The sequence below is a fragment of the Stegastes partitus genome, unplaced genomic scaffold, assembly GCF_000690725.1.
Source record: "Stegastes partitus isolate 25-593 unplaced genomic scaffold, Stegastes_partitus-1.0.2 Scaffold862, whole genome shotgun sequence".
NCBI lineage: Eukaryota > Metazoa > Chordata > Actinopteri > Pomacentridae > Stegastes > Stegastes partitus.
The window spans coordinates 325,246-341,209 of record NW_007578593.1 but is presented as its reverse complement, the minus strand read 5'-3'; the positions used below and the strand labels follow the sequence as shown (position 1 = coordinate 341,209).

At 41.2% G+C, this 15,964-nt stretch overlaps 1 protein-coding gene across 3 annotated transcripts in view; it reads right to left on the bottom strand.

Annotated features, from left to right (window-relative positions):
- Positions 1-484: 484 nt before the first annotated feature.
- Positions 485-15,964, bottom strand: part of farp2 (FERM, RhoGEF and pleckstrin domain protein 2) — a 51,876-nt gene continuing 36,396 nt past the window's right edge. The window contains exons 14-27 of one of the 3 annotated variants that reach the window (XM_008293173.1): positions 15,770-15,906; positions 15,430-15,519; positions 14,535-14,668; positions 14,379-14,460; positions 14,057-14,294; positions 12,460-12,590; positions 12,317-12,385; positions 12,146-12,235; positions 9,984-10,066; positions 7,730-7,848; positions 5,860-6,023; positions 3,841-3,948; positions 3,583-3,734; positions 485-1,917 (exon numbers count right to left, since the gene is read on the bottom strand). In XM_008293173.1, the coding sequence (XP_008291395.1) occupies positions 1,824-1,917; positions 3,583-3,734; positions 3,841-3,948; positions 5,860-6,023; positions 7,730-7,848; positions 9,984-10,066; positions 12,146-12,235; positions 12,317-12,385; positions 12,460-12,590; positions 14,057-14,294; positions 14,379-14,460; positions 14,535-14,668; positions 15,430-15,519; positions 15,770-15,906 (1,691 nt within the window). In that variant the 3' untranslated portion in view covers positions 485-1,823. Of the gene's footprint in view, positions 1,918-3,582; positions 3,735-3,840; positions 3,949-4,708; positions 4,849-5,859; positions 6,024-7,729; positions 7,849-9,983; positions 10,067-12,145; positions 12,236-12,316; positions 12,386-12,459; positions 12,591-14,056; positions 14,295-14,378; positions 14,461-14,534; positions 14,669-15,429; positions 15,520-15,721; positions 15,907-15,964 lie in introns of all 3 variants that reach the window. The other 2 variants (XM_008293171.1, XM_008293172.1) reach the window with 2 other exon arrangements.

The window sequence follows — 15,964 nt, the reverse complement described above, 5'->3', positions numbered from 1 at the left end:
GAGTCCAGCTATCGACCTCGGACCCTGTTGTGGTGGTTGGATCAGGTGTTTTTTTTGTTGGTCGAGGGAGTGTAGATCTGAATGAGAGAGTTCAGGTAGGAGGGAGCTGTTCTTGTGGTTTTGTAAGCAAGTGTCAGGGTTTTGAATTTGATGCGGGCAGCAGCTGGAAGCCAGTGAAGTGATCTGAACAGCGGGATGACGTGCTGCTTTTAGCTGGTTGAAAACCAGACATGCTGCTGAATTCTGGATCATCTGCAGAGGTTTGACTGTGGATGCGGGGAAGCCTGCCAGTAAGGAGTTGCAGTAGTCAATGCGTGATATTATTAGAGCTTGTCCCAGGAGTTGTGCTGCATGTTCAGACAGGAAAGGTCTGATCTTCCTGATGTTGTACAGATGTAAGAATCTAAGAGCTGAAGTTCCTAAACTGCTGGACAGACAGTAGACAAAGTAGGTAAACATACCACGGAGAGCAGAAAGCCACAGAAAGTGATTCAGAAGTTTTATTTGTTAGATTTTCAATGGAATAACATGAAGACTACATGAGGGCATTCGGGAGCAGAGCCCTGATTCATTCTAAACAATAAATAGGAGTAACATACCAGGCGTTAAGTATGCAACAGAGTCAGTCTCCTCCACACACACACAATGTCTGACGGTTTGGAGATGACCTCCATCATCACTTTCTGCTAAAGCTCCAGAGGCAGGAGAGGTGCACACACACACACAATCACACACTCACAGAGGGTAAAGATTCCAGTCTTCATAAAAATATATATACCAAATAACACCGTGGTTTCATGTACCGGTCATCTGTGCCTCCCTTCAGTCAGCTCTGATTCGTCTCAGACAACCTGACGCACAGCAAGACACCATCACCGTTACTTCAAAATATGTTCTTCACTTTTGTTTTGAGCAGAAAATCTTTTACACAGAGTAAACACTAGAGTAACCACTGCACAGTATGTCCTCGAGTTGTTAAACAAAAACAGGATACATTTGATTACACTTGATATTAAAGAGAGATATGTAGCACCGAACTGACCGTAGCGCTGCCTAACTTATCAGGAGTACTAAGCAGAACCGCTCCCTTTTGAAACACTGGCTGCATCTTCCAATGAGCAGGCAAATAAATTCCTTCCAACTGGACTGGCCTCAGAGCTGGAGAGATAGACACCGCGTACACTAACAGTTCAAACACCTGCAGGTAAATCGCTTCTCCCAACAGCAGCATGAATTCCACAAAACTTCCCCGCGTCTCCCAAAACTTCCAGCCTCCAACTCGCTTCAACATTTCATGAACTTTCTGCTCACCTCCATCTCACAACAACTCCCGACTCCTTCAACGGACAACGAGAAGAGAACATCTGCTGCACCTTCCTTTCCCCACGTACTGTATTTCTTCTGTCTCCCAGTAAAGCTTCAGTTGTGCTGAAGAGAAAATTCCTTCAAAAATCCTGAATTTAAGCCCTTTTGTGTTGCAGTTGGTCCCATAAAATATTATTTCCCATCAGTCTATGTGAGCAACCAAACTGAGCACTACACATGCAACAAAAAAAAAAAAAGAAGAAGAAGAAGAAACAACTGATCATAATGTACATGTCTCCCTTTCATTATATCCTGTATACTGGAACAAATGTTATCATTTACATCATTAATCAAGAAAAATGCACAGACCATTAGAGTGAAGCTGAGAAACATGAACACTTCAACTGGCAGCTTCTTTCAGTCTCCAGTTGTCAAAATGTTTTGTTTCACTCTGAAATGACACTGAAGAGTCTTTCTGACGTCCCAGAGGCCCAGCCCCCGGACACACCGCGCTCGGTTCAGTTTCCGTTGATCTCCATGGGACCTCCTTTAGGTATGAGCAGGCTCATCCGGCCCGTGGTGCTGGCTGCACTCTTGATCACTTCCATCCATCTGTGAAGACACAACAGCAGACATGGTTGTAGTAAGTCAGTGCTGTGGAAGTCGTGAAAGAACTCCAAAATCCACCAGTGAGGTTTACAAAACATGTAAGGTGACAAGAAAAAAAAAACCCAAAACAAAATGACTCCATTTATTATAGTCGGACATAAAAACTGAAAGAATTGTTGGATATTTAATTTTCTGGGGCTCCTTGAACCACGTCTAAGCTTAAAATCGTGATATTTCTTCGATATTACTTTATTCTACATCTTTTAATTCTCCAGTTTAAAAAGCGGTACAAAAATATGGTTTTTATGAGGTACAGGGAGGAGGAGGGGCTTTGACACGGGTATATCACTGATTATGTAATATTAGTTTATGTTATTTAATTTTTATTTTGTTTGTAAATGTGTCCATAAATAACTTCTGAGTGACTGATGGTCGAGATGGAGAAGGTGTAGGAGTAGATAAAGCTCTGTCCTGCTCCTTTTTGGATATGTTGGGTTATTAGATGTTGCTTTGTTTTGTTATGTTTGTTTACTTTGTTGATGTTTTCAATATTTTGATTCGTGTTTGTGGCTTTTTAAAAATTTTCTCACGTCCGAAATAAAAACATTCATTTATTCATTTAAAAAAAATACACAATTTGCTCTATTCTGTAAAAAAATAAAAAATGCAGCACTCCGTGTGCAATCAAGAAGCCATGAGAGACTGAGAGGAAACCAACAGTCACATGACAAAAATGTTGTCACTTAGCAGCTAAACTAACGTAATTTCCGGACTATAAGCTGCTACTTTTTCACATGCTTTAAACACTGTGGCTTAAACAATGATGCAGCTAATTTATGGAGTTTTACGAATTTGCCTTGAGACAAAAGTGACATTGAGAGCGACAACGAAAGAGAGACTGAGGAAGTGTGTGATGAAGTAATTCTGAGGCTGTTCAACTCCGACACTGAAGAAGACGACTTTAGTGGTTTTAGTGCGCAGGAGGAAGATGAAGATAGGGATCAATGACTTTTCCTGGTAGGCGACTGTATTTTTTATTTTCCTAACCAGCCGTGTTACAGGCACTGCTCGGAAAAAAACATTTACGGTATTTGTGTATGTTTCCAGTATGTATTTAATTAAAAGTTAAAAAAACTCTGTCTAAATATCTCCTGTTACAACGTGGACACCTGCAGCTTATAGACAAGTGCGGCCTGTATATGTACAAAACTTGTTTTCTTTTTAAAGTTAGTGGGTGCAGCTTATATTCAGGTGCGCTCAATAGTCCTGACATTACAGTATGCTGACCTGCAGGCAGTGTGGGAAACAAGCATGAAAACAAACTGAAAATGTAAATAGTAAGTATGTAAAGCCACCTTTCCCCCCCCCAGTGTTGGCAACACCTGTAGGCTCTGGGAAAAAATATGTACATCTTGATTCTGGATTTTTCAATTTATGTAATACAGATAATCAAAGAAATGAAACTTTTATTTTTTTCCTTTGGAAAAAAGAACCAAAAGGCAATGAAGTCCCCCCAACTCCAAGCAAGGGTGGGCCGGTTCCAAAAAAGAACAAGAAGCTAAAAAACAAAAAAAAAAAAAGCCAAAAAACCGAAAAAGGGAAAAATAAAAAAAAAAAAAAACCCAGAAACTGCTTGTAGTTCCCATTGTTAAAAAACATATAACATACCTCTCAAAGGTGTACTCGCTTTCAGCTCTGAAGAAGTAAACATGAGACTTGAACTGCAGCTTGAAGACGTACTCCTTGTGGATGCTGTCCGACTCCTCGGGCGTGCTGACCGTGTAGCCGAGCAGCGGCAGGCTGGCCAGCGGGAAGTCGTCCTGCAAGCAGCACAGCAACAACAGAGCCTCTCGCCTCAGTCACATGGCTTCACATGAGCTCGTATCCCAGCAGAAATAATAATAACAATACATCTGAGGAGCTGACCTGGTGAGTCTTGTAGAAGAACAAGCAGAAGTTGGTGAAAACCACCCAGAGCTTCTGCCAGCCGTTACTGTTCTTGAACTTCCTCAGCAAGTAACCTGACAGCTGGTTCTACGCAGAAGGAAAGAGGAGAACGTTAGGAGGTTATACACTGATACATAAATCAGTTACTGAAAACATATTGGAATAGAATTCATAAAGACTTGTAGCTTCACTGATGATAGACGATGTGTTTGTGTGTTAAGCGGGACTGTTTCAGGTCAGTGTTGATGCATGCCGTCACTTTAAAGGTCTCAGTTTCAAAGATCTCAGTTTGGTTTGGTTCATGCACGTGCAATACACAGAGTCCTAACGTCGTCACTGACCAAGGAGCTATTAAATGCACACTTAATAACACTGTTGTACTTGTGTTTTATTTAAGATTGTAGCATTTTAACTTTAAAACAGAAATGATTTTCATATTTGCACAATTAAAAATATTGTAACATTTCAACCTTAACAGTGATTTTATTCTGTTAAATGTATATTTTATATAATATTGTTTTAATGACATTATAAGTCTGAGGGTCTTAATATTTTTTATTATGATACTTTTCCTTCTGTTATTTTTTTCCCTCCAGTTCCAGTTTTGTGTTTGTTATGTCTATGTTATTAATATTATTTCTATCCATCTTAATTTGTTTGGTTCTGGTCCAGATTAGAGTGGATACGGTCATCAAAAATGAACAAATAAACACTGACAATGTTTGTTTTTCATGGAACTTCAACACAGACTTATTATTAACTTGGTGTTGAATCTGTTCTGACTAGTGGCAGAGAGCTCAGTCTTTAGGTATCCTAATAATCCATCATAAACCCGTGGCTCCAGTACCTGGTTCATGCGCAGGTAATCAGTGAGAGAGAGGTTCTGGTTTCGGTACCAGCAAACATGTGTGATGGTGTTTGGTCTTTGGCCCTGACCGAGTAGATAACGGGGAGGGAGCTCTGGTGAGACAGCTGGAGAGCCGAAGACTGAGAGGATGAAGAGACAAAAAGAGGAAGAAAGGATGCAGAGAGAGTGTTAGCATGTTAGCTTCGAGGGGAAGAAAGGGGGAAAGAAGAGGCAGTTAGAAAAAATCCTCCAGGTCTGTGGAGTGAAAATGTCAGTGTCAAGAGAACGTTTCGTGCATGAACATTATTATAAAGAACAGAAGAGGAGCTGCCTGGGACAAATGAGCTGTTAGATCCTGACACAACACAGGAAAGTAAAACAGGAAAGACAAAGGAAACGAAAAGAGAGCAATGTTAAAAGGAAAATAACAGGTTAACCCTCTGAACCCCAAAAAACCTGCTGATAGGTTTGAAAGGCATGTTGAAGCAAAGTTACACCATTAAGCTCAAATTTCCAGCTTTCACAAACTGTTTCCTCAGAAAACTTTAATCTCTTTAAACTGTCTTTATTCTACATGTTTTGTTTAAAAACAATCTCAAAAACAAGTCAATCGCTGCAAAATGATTTTGTAAAAATCTAAAACTTCTGTGCTTCTCCACTTAACTGTGAAACCATGAGTGACTCAGCTGCAACCAACAGTGATGTGAACAAAATTCAGGCACTTTAGGCTGAATTGCAGGCTGCGTTTACACAGAGCAGAGAGAGGACAAGTTTGGGAACAAATAAGAAAGTAAGCAGTAACACAGCCATAGGATGTGGAGCCATCATCATCCCAGTATTGGTAACAGCTGTGGACACTTGGAAAAATATTGTACATGCTGATTCTATGTTTCCTCAAAAAAAAGAAAGCGGGAAATTGTGGAAGTTGTTTGGGGTTTAGAGGGTGAAGAAGAAAAGGTAAAACACTGAGATGGACCGCAGAGTGGCAGCAGCCATTTGTCTTCACTGCGCTGATGAAGAACAGTGTTCCCATGTGTGTGAAACTGCTTGAGGTTTTGGTTTCCTCATTCAGAGCGCTCGGATGCGTAGATGTTTGCGTGTCATGGAGGGCGGCGGAGGAGGAGGAGGAGGAGGAGGAGGAGGAGGAGTACCTCCACAGCCAGGCTGTGATCAGACATGGACACACTGGTGTTGCGGTGCCAGCACACATGCATGGTTGTGTTGGCACGGTGGTGTGTCTGCTTGTCCAGTGAAGTGCGGGAGGAGTTCATGTCGTCCTCCGACTCCTGCTCCAGAGAAACCTCGTCAGATGATCCTGAGGGAGGGGGAGGAGGAGGAGGGGGGACAGGAAGTTGTGTGGAGGAGAGGGATTAACTGTACGTTTGGGTTGATTTTGTCCCAAGCAGAGGTTAACGATCCGACCACCTCAGATCGTAGACGACCTTAATGTCTCATCTGATCTAATTAATAACAAACTGACCAAACTTTCCAAGTCACTTGAACTCAACAAAATCCTGATTGGTTGTGTCAATCAGACGCATTCTGGAGGTATTTTGTAAACAGAAAACAGCATGACGGCTCAAGAATAGCAGTGATTGGATGTCTGTGAAGCTTCTCAGTCATCCAGGTCATGGTTATTCTTGTAGATTAATCGTAGCAACTGGACTCGCTTGAGTTCCTTGAAGACGTTTCACCTCTCATCCAAGAGGCTCCTCAGGACAGGACTCAGCAGTTCAACTGCATCTTAAGGACAGAGGACAATCATTTGAAGACAATAATGTACAGATTTTGGCCAGGGAGGACAGATGGTTTGAGAGAGGGGTGAAAGAAGCCATTTATGTCAAACTGGAAAGACCATCCCTCAACAGAGGTGGAGGTCTGAGGCATCACCTCTCCCCAGATCTCTCCCCAGGAAGATTCCTTCAAGGAACTCAAGCAAGTCCAGTTGCTACGATTAATCTACGAGAACAGTGACTGGATCAACATCCTGCAAGATGTGTTGATGTGAATTGTTCTCACAGAGACTGTGGATGTCGGCTGTTAAAGTTCAGCTGCACATCAACAGCTGTAGCAACTTTTAAATGAAATACAACGAATAATCAAAACATCCAAGAGTGCTGTAATCTGAGTGAATAATAAGTCAGACTTCTCTTGCAGACTAGTCATTCAAAATGGGAAAATTAGTTTTATTTTTGTATAAAGGAAAGAAAAAGTTGTAGTATGGAGTTAATTTTCCGCACTTCACATCCTACAGTCACTTCAATTTCCTACAACATCACAGTGTCGATGCTGAAACTAACTACCATGCAGCCAGAGTTTGAGCTCTCAAGTAATTCATTAGGCTGCAGTTTTACTGTGAACAAGTCAGAGAAGATATTTATCTCTTCCACGTTTAGGATATTTTACAGGCTAACAGTGTTTAACTGTTTATCATACGCTAATAAATTCAATAAATGCTTTACCTCGATGTACAATCAAGTGCATTTCATGCTGTCAGATTTTAAGGTTTAACTAAAACCTGGCAACACGCTGTCAGATTTACGATTTTTATCCATCTGCAGCTTAAAAAGAGCTCTGATGTTTTCTTTCTGGGTGTTTTCATTTAAGAAACTACCATCTGGAATCATGTTAACGTTTCTATATCCCGACTAAAGAAGCCGAACATGATTTGGAGACTCTGTGCTCTCTGATTGGAGCTCAGCAGTGATGGAGAATCACAACCTCAATTCAGAACTTTTAGAATAAAGTCAGAGTGAAAACAGGAAACAGAGATTTGTAAGTTGAGTTTGTATCCAGGCAGCCATATGCACAACCAATCATGGTATTACATCAGTTCAGCTAAATCTGTGGGGAGATTTATGATTCAGATCATGAAAAAGATCGTCATATGATCATCTGGTCAGACTGCTCACCCCTCGTCCCAAGGAATTCTCTTCTTACTAAGCTGAGGAAAACAAACAGCCACATAAAGCACACATTTACATGACACTGCTGCTATCGAGGTCAATGAAAAGCTCTTACGGTTGGAGCGATCGCCGAGTCCGGCGTCGAGGAAGATGCTGGATTTCTCTTGAGACTTCTTGGACATGTCAATGGCCATGTTCAGATCCTCAATCCACTTCCCCATCTCCACTTTAGAGCTGAAGACACAAATGCAAAGAGCATACGACAAAATAAATCACCTGCTGGTACAAAGTTATGAATGCATTAACTGAGAACAGAGAACTTCTCACGTTTCTTCAGTCTTCTTCTCTGTAAAGGAGAGTTCCAGTTCATGGGTCTTGCTTAGTGCATTTCTGCTTGGTTCTGACATTGTACTCAGGTTTACACATGTGAGAACGCAGCAGCATCACTACAATCAGGTCCAACAGAACCACACGGTCAGCTCGTCCAGAGTAAACCACACTAACAGTGATTCAACACTAACCATCCAATCGAAACTGACAGCTTGTGGAGTAAAAAGCCAGAGATTGCACTGAATCTAGACACACGACTACTGGACCCCGTTCTGCATACTCCGGTACAGCAGGTGGCGCTACACACCTACAAGTTCGTGACTGCTGGAGGAGGAGCTGAACATGCTTGATGTTATCTGTTTTGTCACAGCGTAGAAAGTGATGTAATCAGTACATTTCTTGTCACAACTACAGTAAGAACAGTTTTTCAGGCTGCGTTCAAAGAGACAGAAGTTCTGTGTCAAAACAACGCAGCCTTCTTATTGTTGTATATAGTGCCGTATATAGAGTGTCACTGGGCAAAAAAAAAGTCTAAGCTGCTGAACCTTTGCTGAAATGTCAGCATGCAAGTAGACACATTCCTGGTACTGCTGGTACCTTACATGGCAGTGTGCAAAGTGTATTTCTACTGTTTACCTTGCAATCAGTGCAACAGAAGATAAGATTGTTGCTGCCATGATGCATTTACAGGCTACAGCCTCAATACTTTCAAGATCCTAAAACTGAGATTCAGAAACACTGCTGCCCCTGTTTTAGTTTAAAATCTCTGTTGTAGTGTTTTGGTCTGGATGGGAAGACACAGAGGTTCACAGACACTCCTGATTGGCTGATGTGTCTTTAACTCACTGTTCTGTTCTTAAACTGGACTTTCTGGATCATATTTAGTAGTTTGACAATATTTGTTACACAGCACACTCGAACCAGCACGACAGTTTGCTTTCTTTAAATCACAGCACTGTTTTTCATTTTGAATGCCAAGTTACTTTCCTCTTGGCTGTGGCTGAAGAGCAGCGACACCACCTGGGCTGCGAAGGCAAACAACTAACCGCGGGACACACACCCAGGCTCCATCAACCTGTGGTGGGCCTGCCTCAGCAGAGGGTGTATTGCGATAAATGGCCGAAACACCCCGTGATGCTGAGGTACACAACTGACAACGTGTCCCGCTGGTAAAGCCTTATTGCAGCCATCCGTCAAGAACTCCCAAATCAAAAGTGGTGCAAACACTAGGAACTGCAAAATCTAGTCCTTTCAACGAACCTTCAGTCCTTCTCTGAAATGACATCAGTCTGGTAAAGAGACGTCATTCTGTCATTCAGAAAGAAGCCACTTTAATGTGACCCACAGCTTCATTCAAAGCTATATTTGTCAAACACAAGCGTTTAATGCATCAGTGACGTAATCTTGTCTGTATCTATCCGTTTATGCAACTGCATGCAGCTCAGTTTATTTTAGGGGAATATTTAAATGAAATGTTTTGATGAAATCCTGTAACTGTGAGCTTAGGTTTGGTCAGGTTTCCCAAAGGAACTGTACGTAACACATGAGTTGTTCAAGAAGTGAAAATCTCAGTTTCTGGCTACAAATTGTGTCTTTTTAAAAAATTATTTTTAAAGATTAATAACTTTCAAACGCAGGCTAGTAATCAGGTTCAGGAGCACTGAAATTCAAAGTTTCTTTCTAAGAGGACTAATCTTAGATATTGACCTTAAAAGTGATGCACTTCCAATGGGAACACTCATTGATGCAGTAGTTTTTAATGTTTCTACACCTTTATGTGAGGAATAAGCAGCGGGAACAGGCCTTTAGACCCACAGCTGGAATAAAGTGGAAGAAACTAAGAGTTTCCAGAGTAAAACGGAAGTTTTCTAAAAATCCGTCATCTTTACCACCAAGATGTGCCAAAAAACAACATTTCTAATCTGAATGATCACAGAAGTCTGCTTTTAAACATGTGCTTCTATTACCGATAAACATTCAGGAAAATGTTACTGATCTCTTTACACACCTTAAAGAAACATGTGTCATGTGTGTCTCACCTGGCTGCCACGACAATGGTCCTCTGAGCAGAGTAAATGGTGAAACAGTGGGGGACCGACCATTCATTTTCACTTTCCTCAACCTGCAGACAGAAAAGATATTCATTAAAAAAAAACATCAGCCAGGTTTGGAGAAGCAGCGCTCTAATGGATCTCTAAACAAGCATTTTACCAGGAATGGTTTAAGAGCCCCATATGGTCAAAACCAAAACTTTATTGTGTTTTACAAACTTGAAGTTGTGAGAATAGAATTACAACGCTAAGGGATATCCGAAGATTGTGGAAACAATAAGAGCAATTTGAAACCAAATAACAAGGACTGGCTTTGTGAAACCTAAACTCTGCTTACTTCTTTCCTGCTCTCTGTGCTCATATATACTGTATAGAATAGAATGCTTTTTTGTCATCATACACAAGGTAGAACGGAATTAAAATGTATTTTAATGCAGCTAAGTTTCAAATAAAGCTGCTCTTATTTACATATTTTTCCTTTTTGGTTGTCAGACGACAGAACAAGAACTGAAACGCAGCCCGTTAAGACTACATGTTAACCATCTGAATACCAAGAACTTTCAATTTCAAACACCTGTGACATGCTGCACCGCTGGAAGACTTCAACAAACCTGAGATTAATATCAAGATATTTCATCAAAATCCCTTCATTCTATATGTCTCCATTAAGAAATATCAAACACATACCTTTAAGAATACTTGAGACTGTAAAAGACAAAAAAAATCTGTGCTACTCATCACAATCATCAAGTCGTTTGTGGCTTAGCTGTGAACAATAGTCACAAGCCTGTAGGCTGTGTTTATGGAAACTAATTAAAAAGGTAAATAGTAAAGTATCTATAGTATGTCGAGCCACTGTTCCGTATTTTCTAGTACTGATGTCAGCTGTAGGCACTTGGAAAAAGTCTGTACATGCTGATTTAATAATGAAATAAAATCAACTTCCTTCTATTTTTATGACTCAAGGAATTGTAACTGCTCAACTGGACTTTATTTGCAGAGAAGACTGCACCCACAGAGAGATAAAACATAAAACGCCCAGAAACTGCTTGGGGTTCAGAGGGTTAAGCATCCACGTTTAAGTCAAAACGCACCCATCAGGTTTGACAAGAAGACGCATCGTAATGCCCGGTTTAGATTTTATCATTTTGGTCGTTTTTATTTAACCGTGAACAGCTAAGACGGGCAAAGACCGACATGTCAGAGCGTCTTGTGCAATCTGCTAGGTGTGCTTTAGCTTTGTCTACACAGGCAGGAGGAGAAGAAGGGAAGGGTTTGGGCGTCCAAAGCTGGCAGAGCTCCGAGGACTTACCGGTGCATCCAGCACTATGAGCTGCAGCCAGGAGTGAAGCAGAGACATGCAGAGTTAGGAGACCCACACCCTCCCTTCTCAACACAGTTCTAACATCCGATCTAACCGATATCATCGGGTGCTGCTATTATTCTGACAGTGAACCGGAGTCATTGTGGGATCTGATGTAACTTAACCCTCTGAACACCGAGCAGCTTCTGGGCATGTTTTGGTCCTGTCATTTTTCACTGCAACAGAAAGTCCTGTACCTCTATGGGAACAGCACAGTTATGGCTACAAGTAGAGAGAAGTCAAAAATATCTTCTGTGCAGAATGAAACTGTTATATTATGAAATATCATTAAAAAGAAAAACAAAACTGCTTTAGGTATTTATTTTACAAAAATGGAAAGAAAAAAAAACTGAAATAAATTTTTCTAAGAACCTACGAGTGTTACCAATACTGGTAAAAACACACACTATATTTTAAAAGTGACATTTTTAATGTGGTTCGTCTCTTTTCTGCTTTGTGCAAACACAGCCTGCAGTTCAACCAAAAAGTCCCAGGCATGCAGATTATTGTTGTAGAATCTGGTTACAGCACACGGTCAGCTCTTTTTGCAAATTTGTAAATGACACACAAAGTGATCTTAATGAAATATCACAACTTCAAGCGTAGATTGGGTCAAATGTCCCAATGGAACACCGTGTCACAGATGAGTAGTTCAAGGATTATTGGAAATTTGTATTGTCACAGTTTCTGGTTGATCAGTGGTGTCATTTTCGTTCAATCACGCCGGTGTTGGGGTTCAGAGGGTTAAAGGGGGACAGTGTAGGTGAATAGGAGCTCGTAGACTCACGATCATGCCATGAAGCGGCAGCTGTCCGTGCACTTTGAACTGATTGGTCGCCGTAACACCTTTGCTCGTGTAGAGGAGCATGTCTGAGAACTGAAAAGACAACAGACATTAAAAGCTGAACAACTGCTGAAGCTCCGACCAGAGTTTGAGCAGCAGTAATTCTGTACTAACCAGGAAGAACATCCTCTGCTGCAGCCCCTTCTTGGTGAGCTTGTACAGACACCCCTCGCGAATGAACTCCTAAAAACAACAAGCGTGTTAGACTCTTTAGACCCAGCTTCCTGATGCCTCCAACCCTCTGCCGTGGCACTCACCCTGCCTGGTGCTGTTAGGTTCTCGATCCCAATGAGGTCTCTCTGCAGCTCCGTCAGCTTCTGGAAGTTCTCCAGCCGGATCAGACTGCTCTGAAGCTGGGTGGCTATCTCCGCCACTTCCTTCAGAGCCTCTGTGAACGAAAAACATCTTCATCACTGATTTATTACCATCTGAGCTAAAAGAAGAGCCGTTTTCTTAACATTCACAGTTGATTTTTGACAGTTTTAAGAATATTTTTGTCTTTAAGTTGTTGATTTTTAAGCATAAACAACAGGTCTGTTACTCATGTGACCATTTTAAGTGAACCCACAATCATCTAACTGACCATCACTCCTTTTCATGGAGGACTGCTGAGTCATCCTCAAATTTATTCATACCCTCCCATTAAAGAAGGAAAAAAAACAGCCGTCACTGAAATAAGTTGAAATTGACAAAAGTAATAATGAGTACAAATTTAATGAAATGCTTTTGAATTGTGGTTCAACAGAAATATAAAAAAACAAACAAACAAACAAGCATGATGGACCCATAAACTAATATTTAGTTGAGCAACCCTTTGAGCCAATTAATGCAATCAAGTGTTTTCTGTAACTCTCAGTCAGACTTCTGCACCTGTTGACAGGTGTTTGGATTTCACTGCTCATGAGCAAAGTGCTCTAATTTGTTTTTTTAATTATTTTTTTCAACCACAATTCAAAAGCAATGTCTTATTTCACTAAATTATAATTTAGCAAATTTTTATTTATTATTACTTTTTTCAGTTTCTAGTTATTTGAGTGACTGTTGTGAATTTTGCCTTCTCTTTAATGGAAGGGTATGAATACATATGAGGACGACTGTCCTTAAAGCCCGCAGTCTGAGAAGGAACAAGCATCTCAAGAACTGCACTCAATTCTGAACCCGAAGCAGTTTCTGGATGTTTTCTGCTTCTCCCACAGTTCTACTCACTGTGGGCTCATTTTTCAATGTAATATAAAGTCCTGCATCTCTATGGAAGCAACACAACCATAGCTAGAAGTGGAGAGAACTCAAACATATCTTCTGTGCAGTATGACGCTCTCATAGTGCCATAAATCATAGAAAAACTTTGATTTCTTAGATTATTTATTTTGCAAAACCTTAAAACAAACTTGGAATTTACATGTACAACTTTTTCCCAGGTGCCCAAAGGCGTTAACCATACCGGGATAAAATGAACACTCTACATACTATTGATAATTTGTTTTCCATTCTTGTCTCCTCTCCACTAAACACAGGCTGCACTTCAGCTGAAACGTTTTGTCATGTGACGGTTGGTTTCTGACAAATTTTCAAAGACGATTTTTAAATTTTTTTTTGGCTGAAAAATTCAAATTTCTGAGACGTTGTAAAGACAACATGCACCCAAGAAGCCACAAGTGGGTTTTCGGGACTCAGAATGTTACGACTCTTTACATCTAAAGGCCTAACTGCTGATGTTACTTCAGGAAAACATATTTTTACCACCACTGCTGTCACTGGAAAGCTACATTTACTGTTGCCTTTTTTGTTGAAGCATGTGGTTCAGCTATGACTGAAAATGAGAGGTACTTTGATATCATCAGTGGAAAAACTCACCCTTGCAGTCATCGTGATCTCGGTGTATGGGAGAGTAATGTTTGCAGAGTCTCTCCAGGATGAGTTTGTAGTGCATGAGGCGCTGGATGGGCTTCAGCAGGAATGTGTTGAGGGGCAGGTAGCACACCTTCTGCAGTTCAAACTCCTTGTAGACAGTCTCCAGCTTCTTCAGCCTCTTGGAGGCTTTCTCCAGCTCTGTTAACACCTCGTCGTGCTTCTGGAGGTAGCTGGTGAACTCCTGCACATCAGATCAAACACAGTTATTGTTGGCCAAGCGTGTAAAGGAGAAGAGCTGTTAATTCAAGTGACAAAGTGTTCTCACCTTAAGAGCACACATGTTCTTGAGCATCACGTCGCCAATCCTCTGGTAGTCACCTTTGACGTGAGCGTTTGAGCGACCCTCCCTGAGAAAACACACAGATTTAATACGGAGCCTCAGAGCATCCGATCGCACATGAAACCATGACGGGGCACCTACCAGAGAGCCAGCCTCTGGTCCAGCTCCTTCAGGAAGCCTCGGTGGAACTCGTAGATGGGGTCGATGTTGGAGAAGAGGAGGGTCATGAGGCCTTCGGGCATGGCGTTTTCTTTGATCACAGCACTGCGGAACCACTGGGAGCACAACAACATATATTGATGCATACATACACATGATCAGGAACAAGACCAGGGTGGGCCTCTCAGGGATTAGAGGACACTAAATAGGTTTCACTACATTATTTTTTTAGTCACAATAAATAAAAGTATTTGGCTTATATCAGATCTTGCCAGTTTTAGGGCCAATCACAGATACATCAATATTTGCACACATGCTGTCCGATATGAAAGCTTATTTTAAAAGAATAATAAGAGTAATCTTTCTAAATATAACAATAAATTCATTACGAGTGAATATTTAGCTTTTTAGAATCAAATATAGAATAAATAACATGCACTATTTAAAATCAGTATTGGCATCGGCCCCTAAAGTCCAGTATCGGTCAGGTCCTATATATTATTGTACTAAAACTTCAAATTTAAGCTCTAAAAGCGTCTTAAAGAGGTTCTCCAACAAACAAACAAACAGCAACCTGCTGTACATTAAAAAATATATTTTTGAATTAAATTGAATTTCCCTTCTGGGATGAATAAAGTATTTTTCATTTCATTCATATTTGGAAAAACTGTGAAAAAAAAAAAAACTATACTAGCGGCTAGGCACCCATAAAAATACTGGAAATAACCATCATAAAATACAGAAATACACCAAATTAAAACACATTTTCTAGGCCTAGTTTTACACAACATCCTGTGGATTCTTTAGGCTTCTGAAGGTTTAACATTCCTCTCAAATCTGCTGGAGTTTTTGAGGTTCAGAGAAAAGAGAAACTCACCACGGTGATGACCTCCAGGTCCTTCAGGTACGTTCGCTCTGTGGTCAGAATCTCTTTGGCAATGAAGTAGGCCTTGTCGGTGGGATATCGCTGAGAGAGCAGAGGGACATTAATAATAAAAAACACAGCAACAGACAACACTTCAAACAGGAGGAGAAGCAAGCCGACTTTCCCTTCACTGTGATAAAAAAAATAACCTCTCATCCTGCTATAAGCTGCAATGTGAATGGAGTGTGTGTGTTGTGGCGGTTGTGAGGCGGCGGGTTGGAAGGGTGGCATGTGAGCAGTGTACCTTCCTCCTGCCCTCCTCCTCCTCCTCTAGCCTGGCAGTGCTGCCCACCTCGCTCAGGATGGGGCTCTGCAGGGGCGACGGGGCCTGACCCGGCAGGCTGAGGGTGGACATCTGGAAGGAGGGCGACAGGCAGAGGGGACCCTTGGAGGTGAAGGGGGAGAGCTGAGGGCTGTCAACCACCGAATCTGTGCACGAGAGAAACCGAAAATGGAAGTTCTTGTTAGTTAAATGAACAAGCAGGTA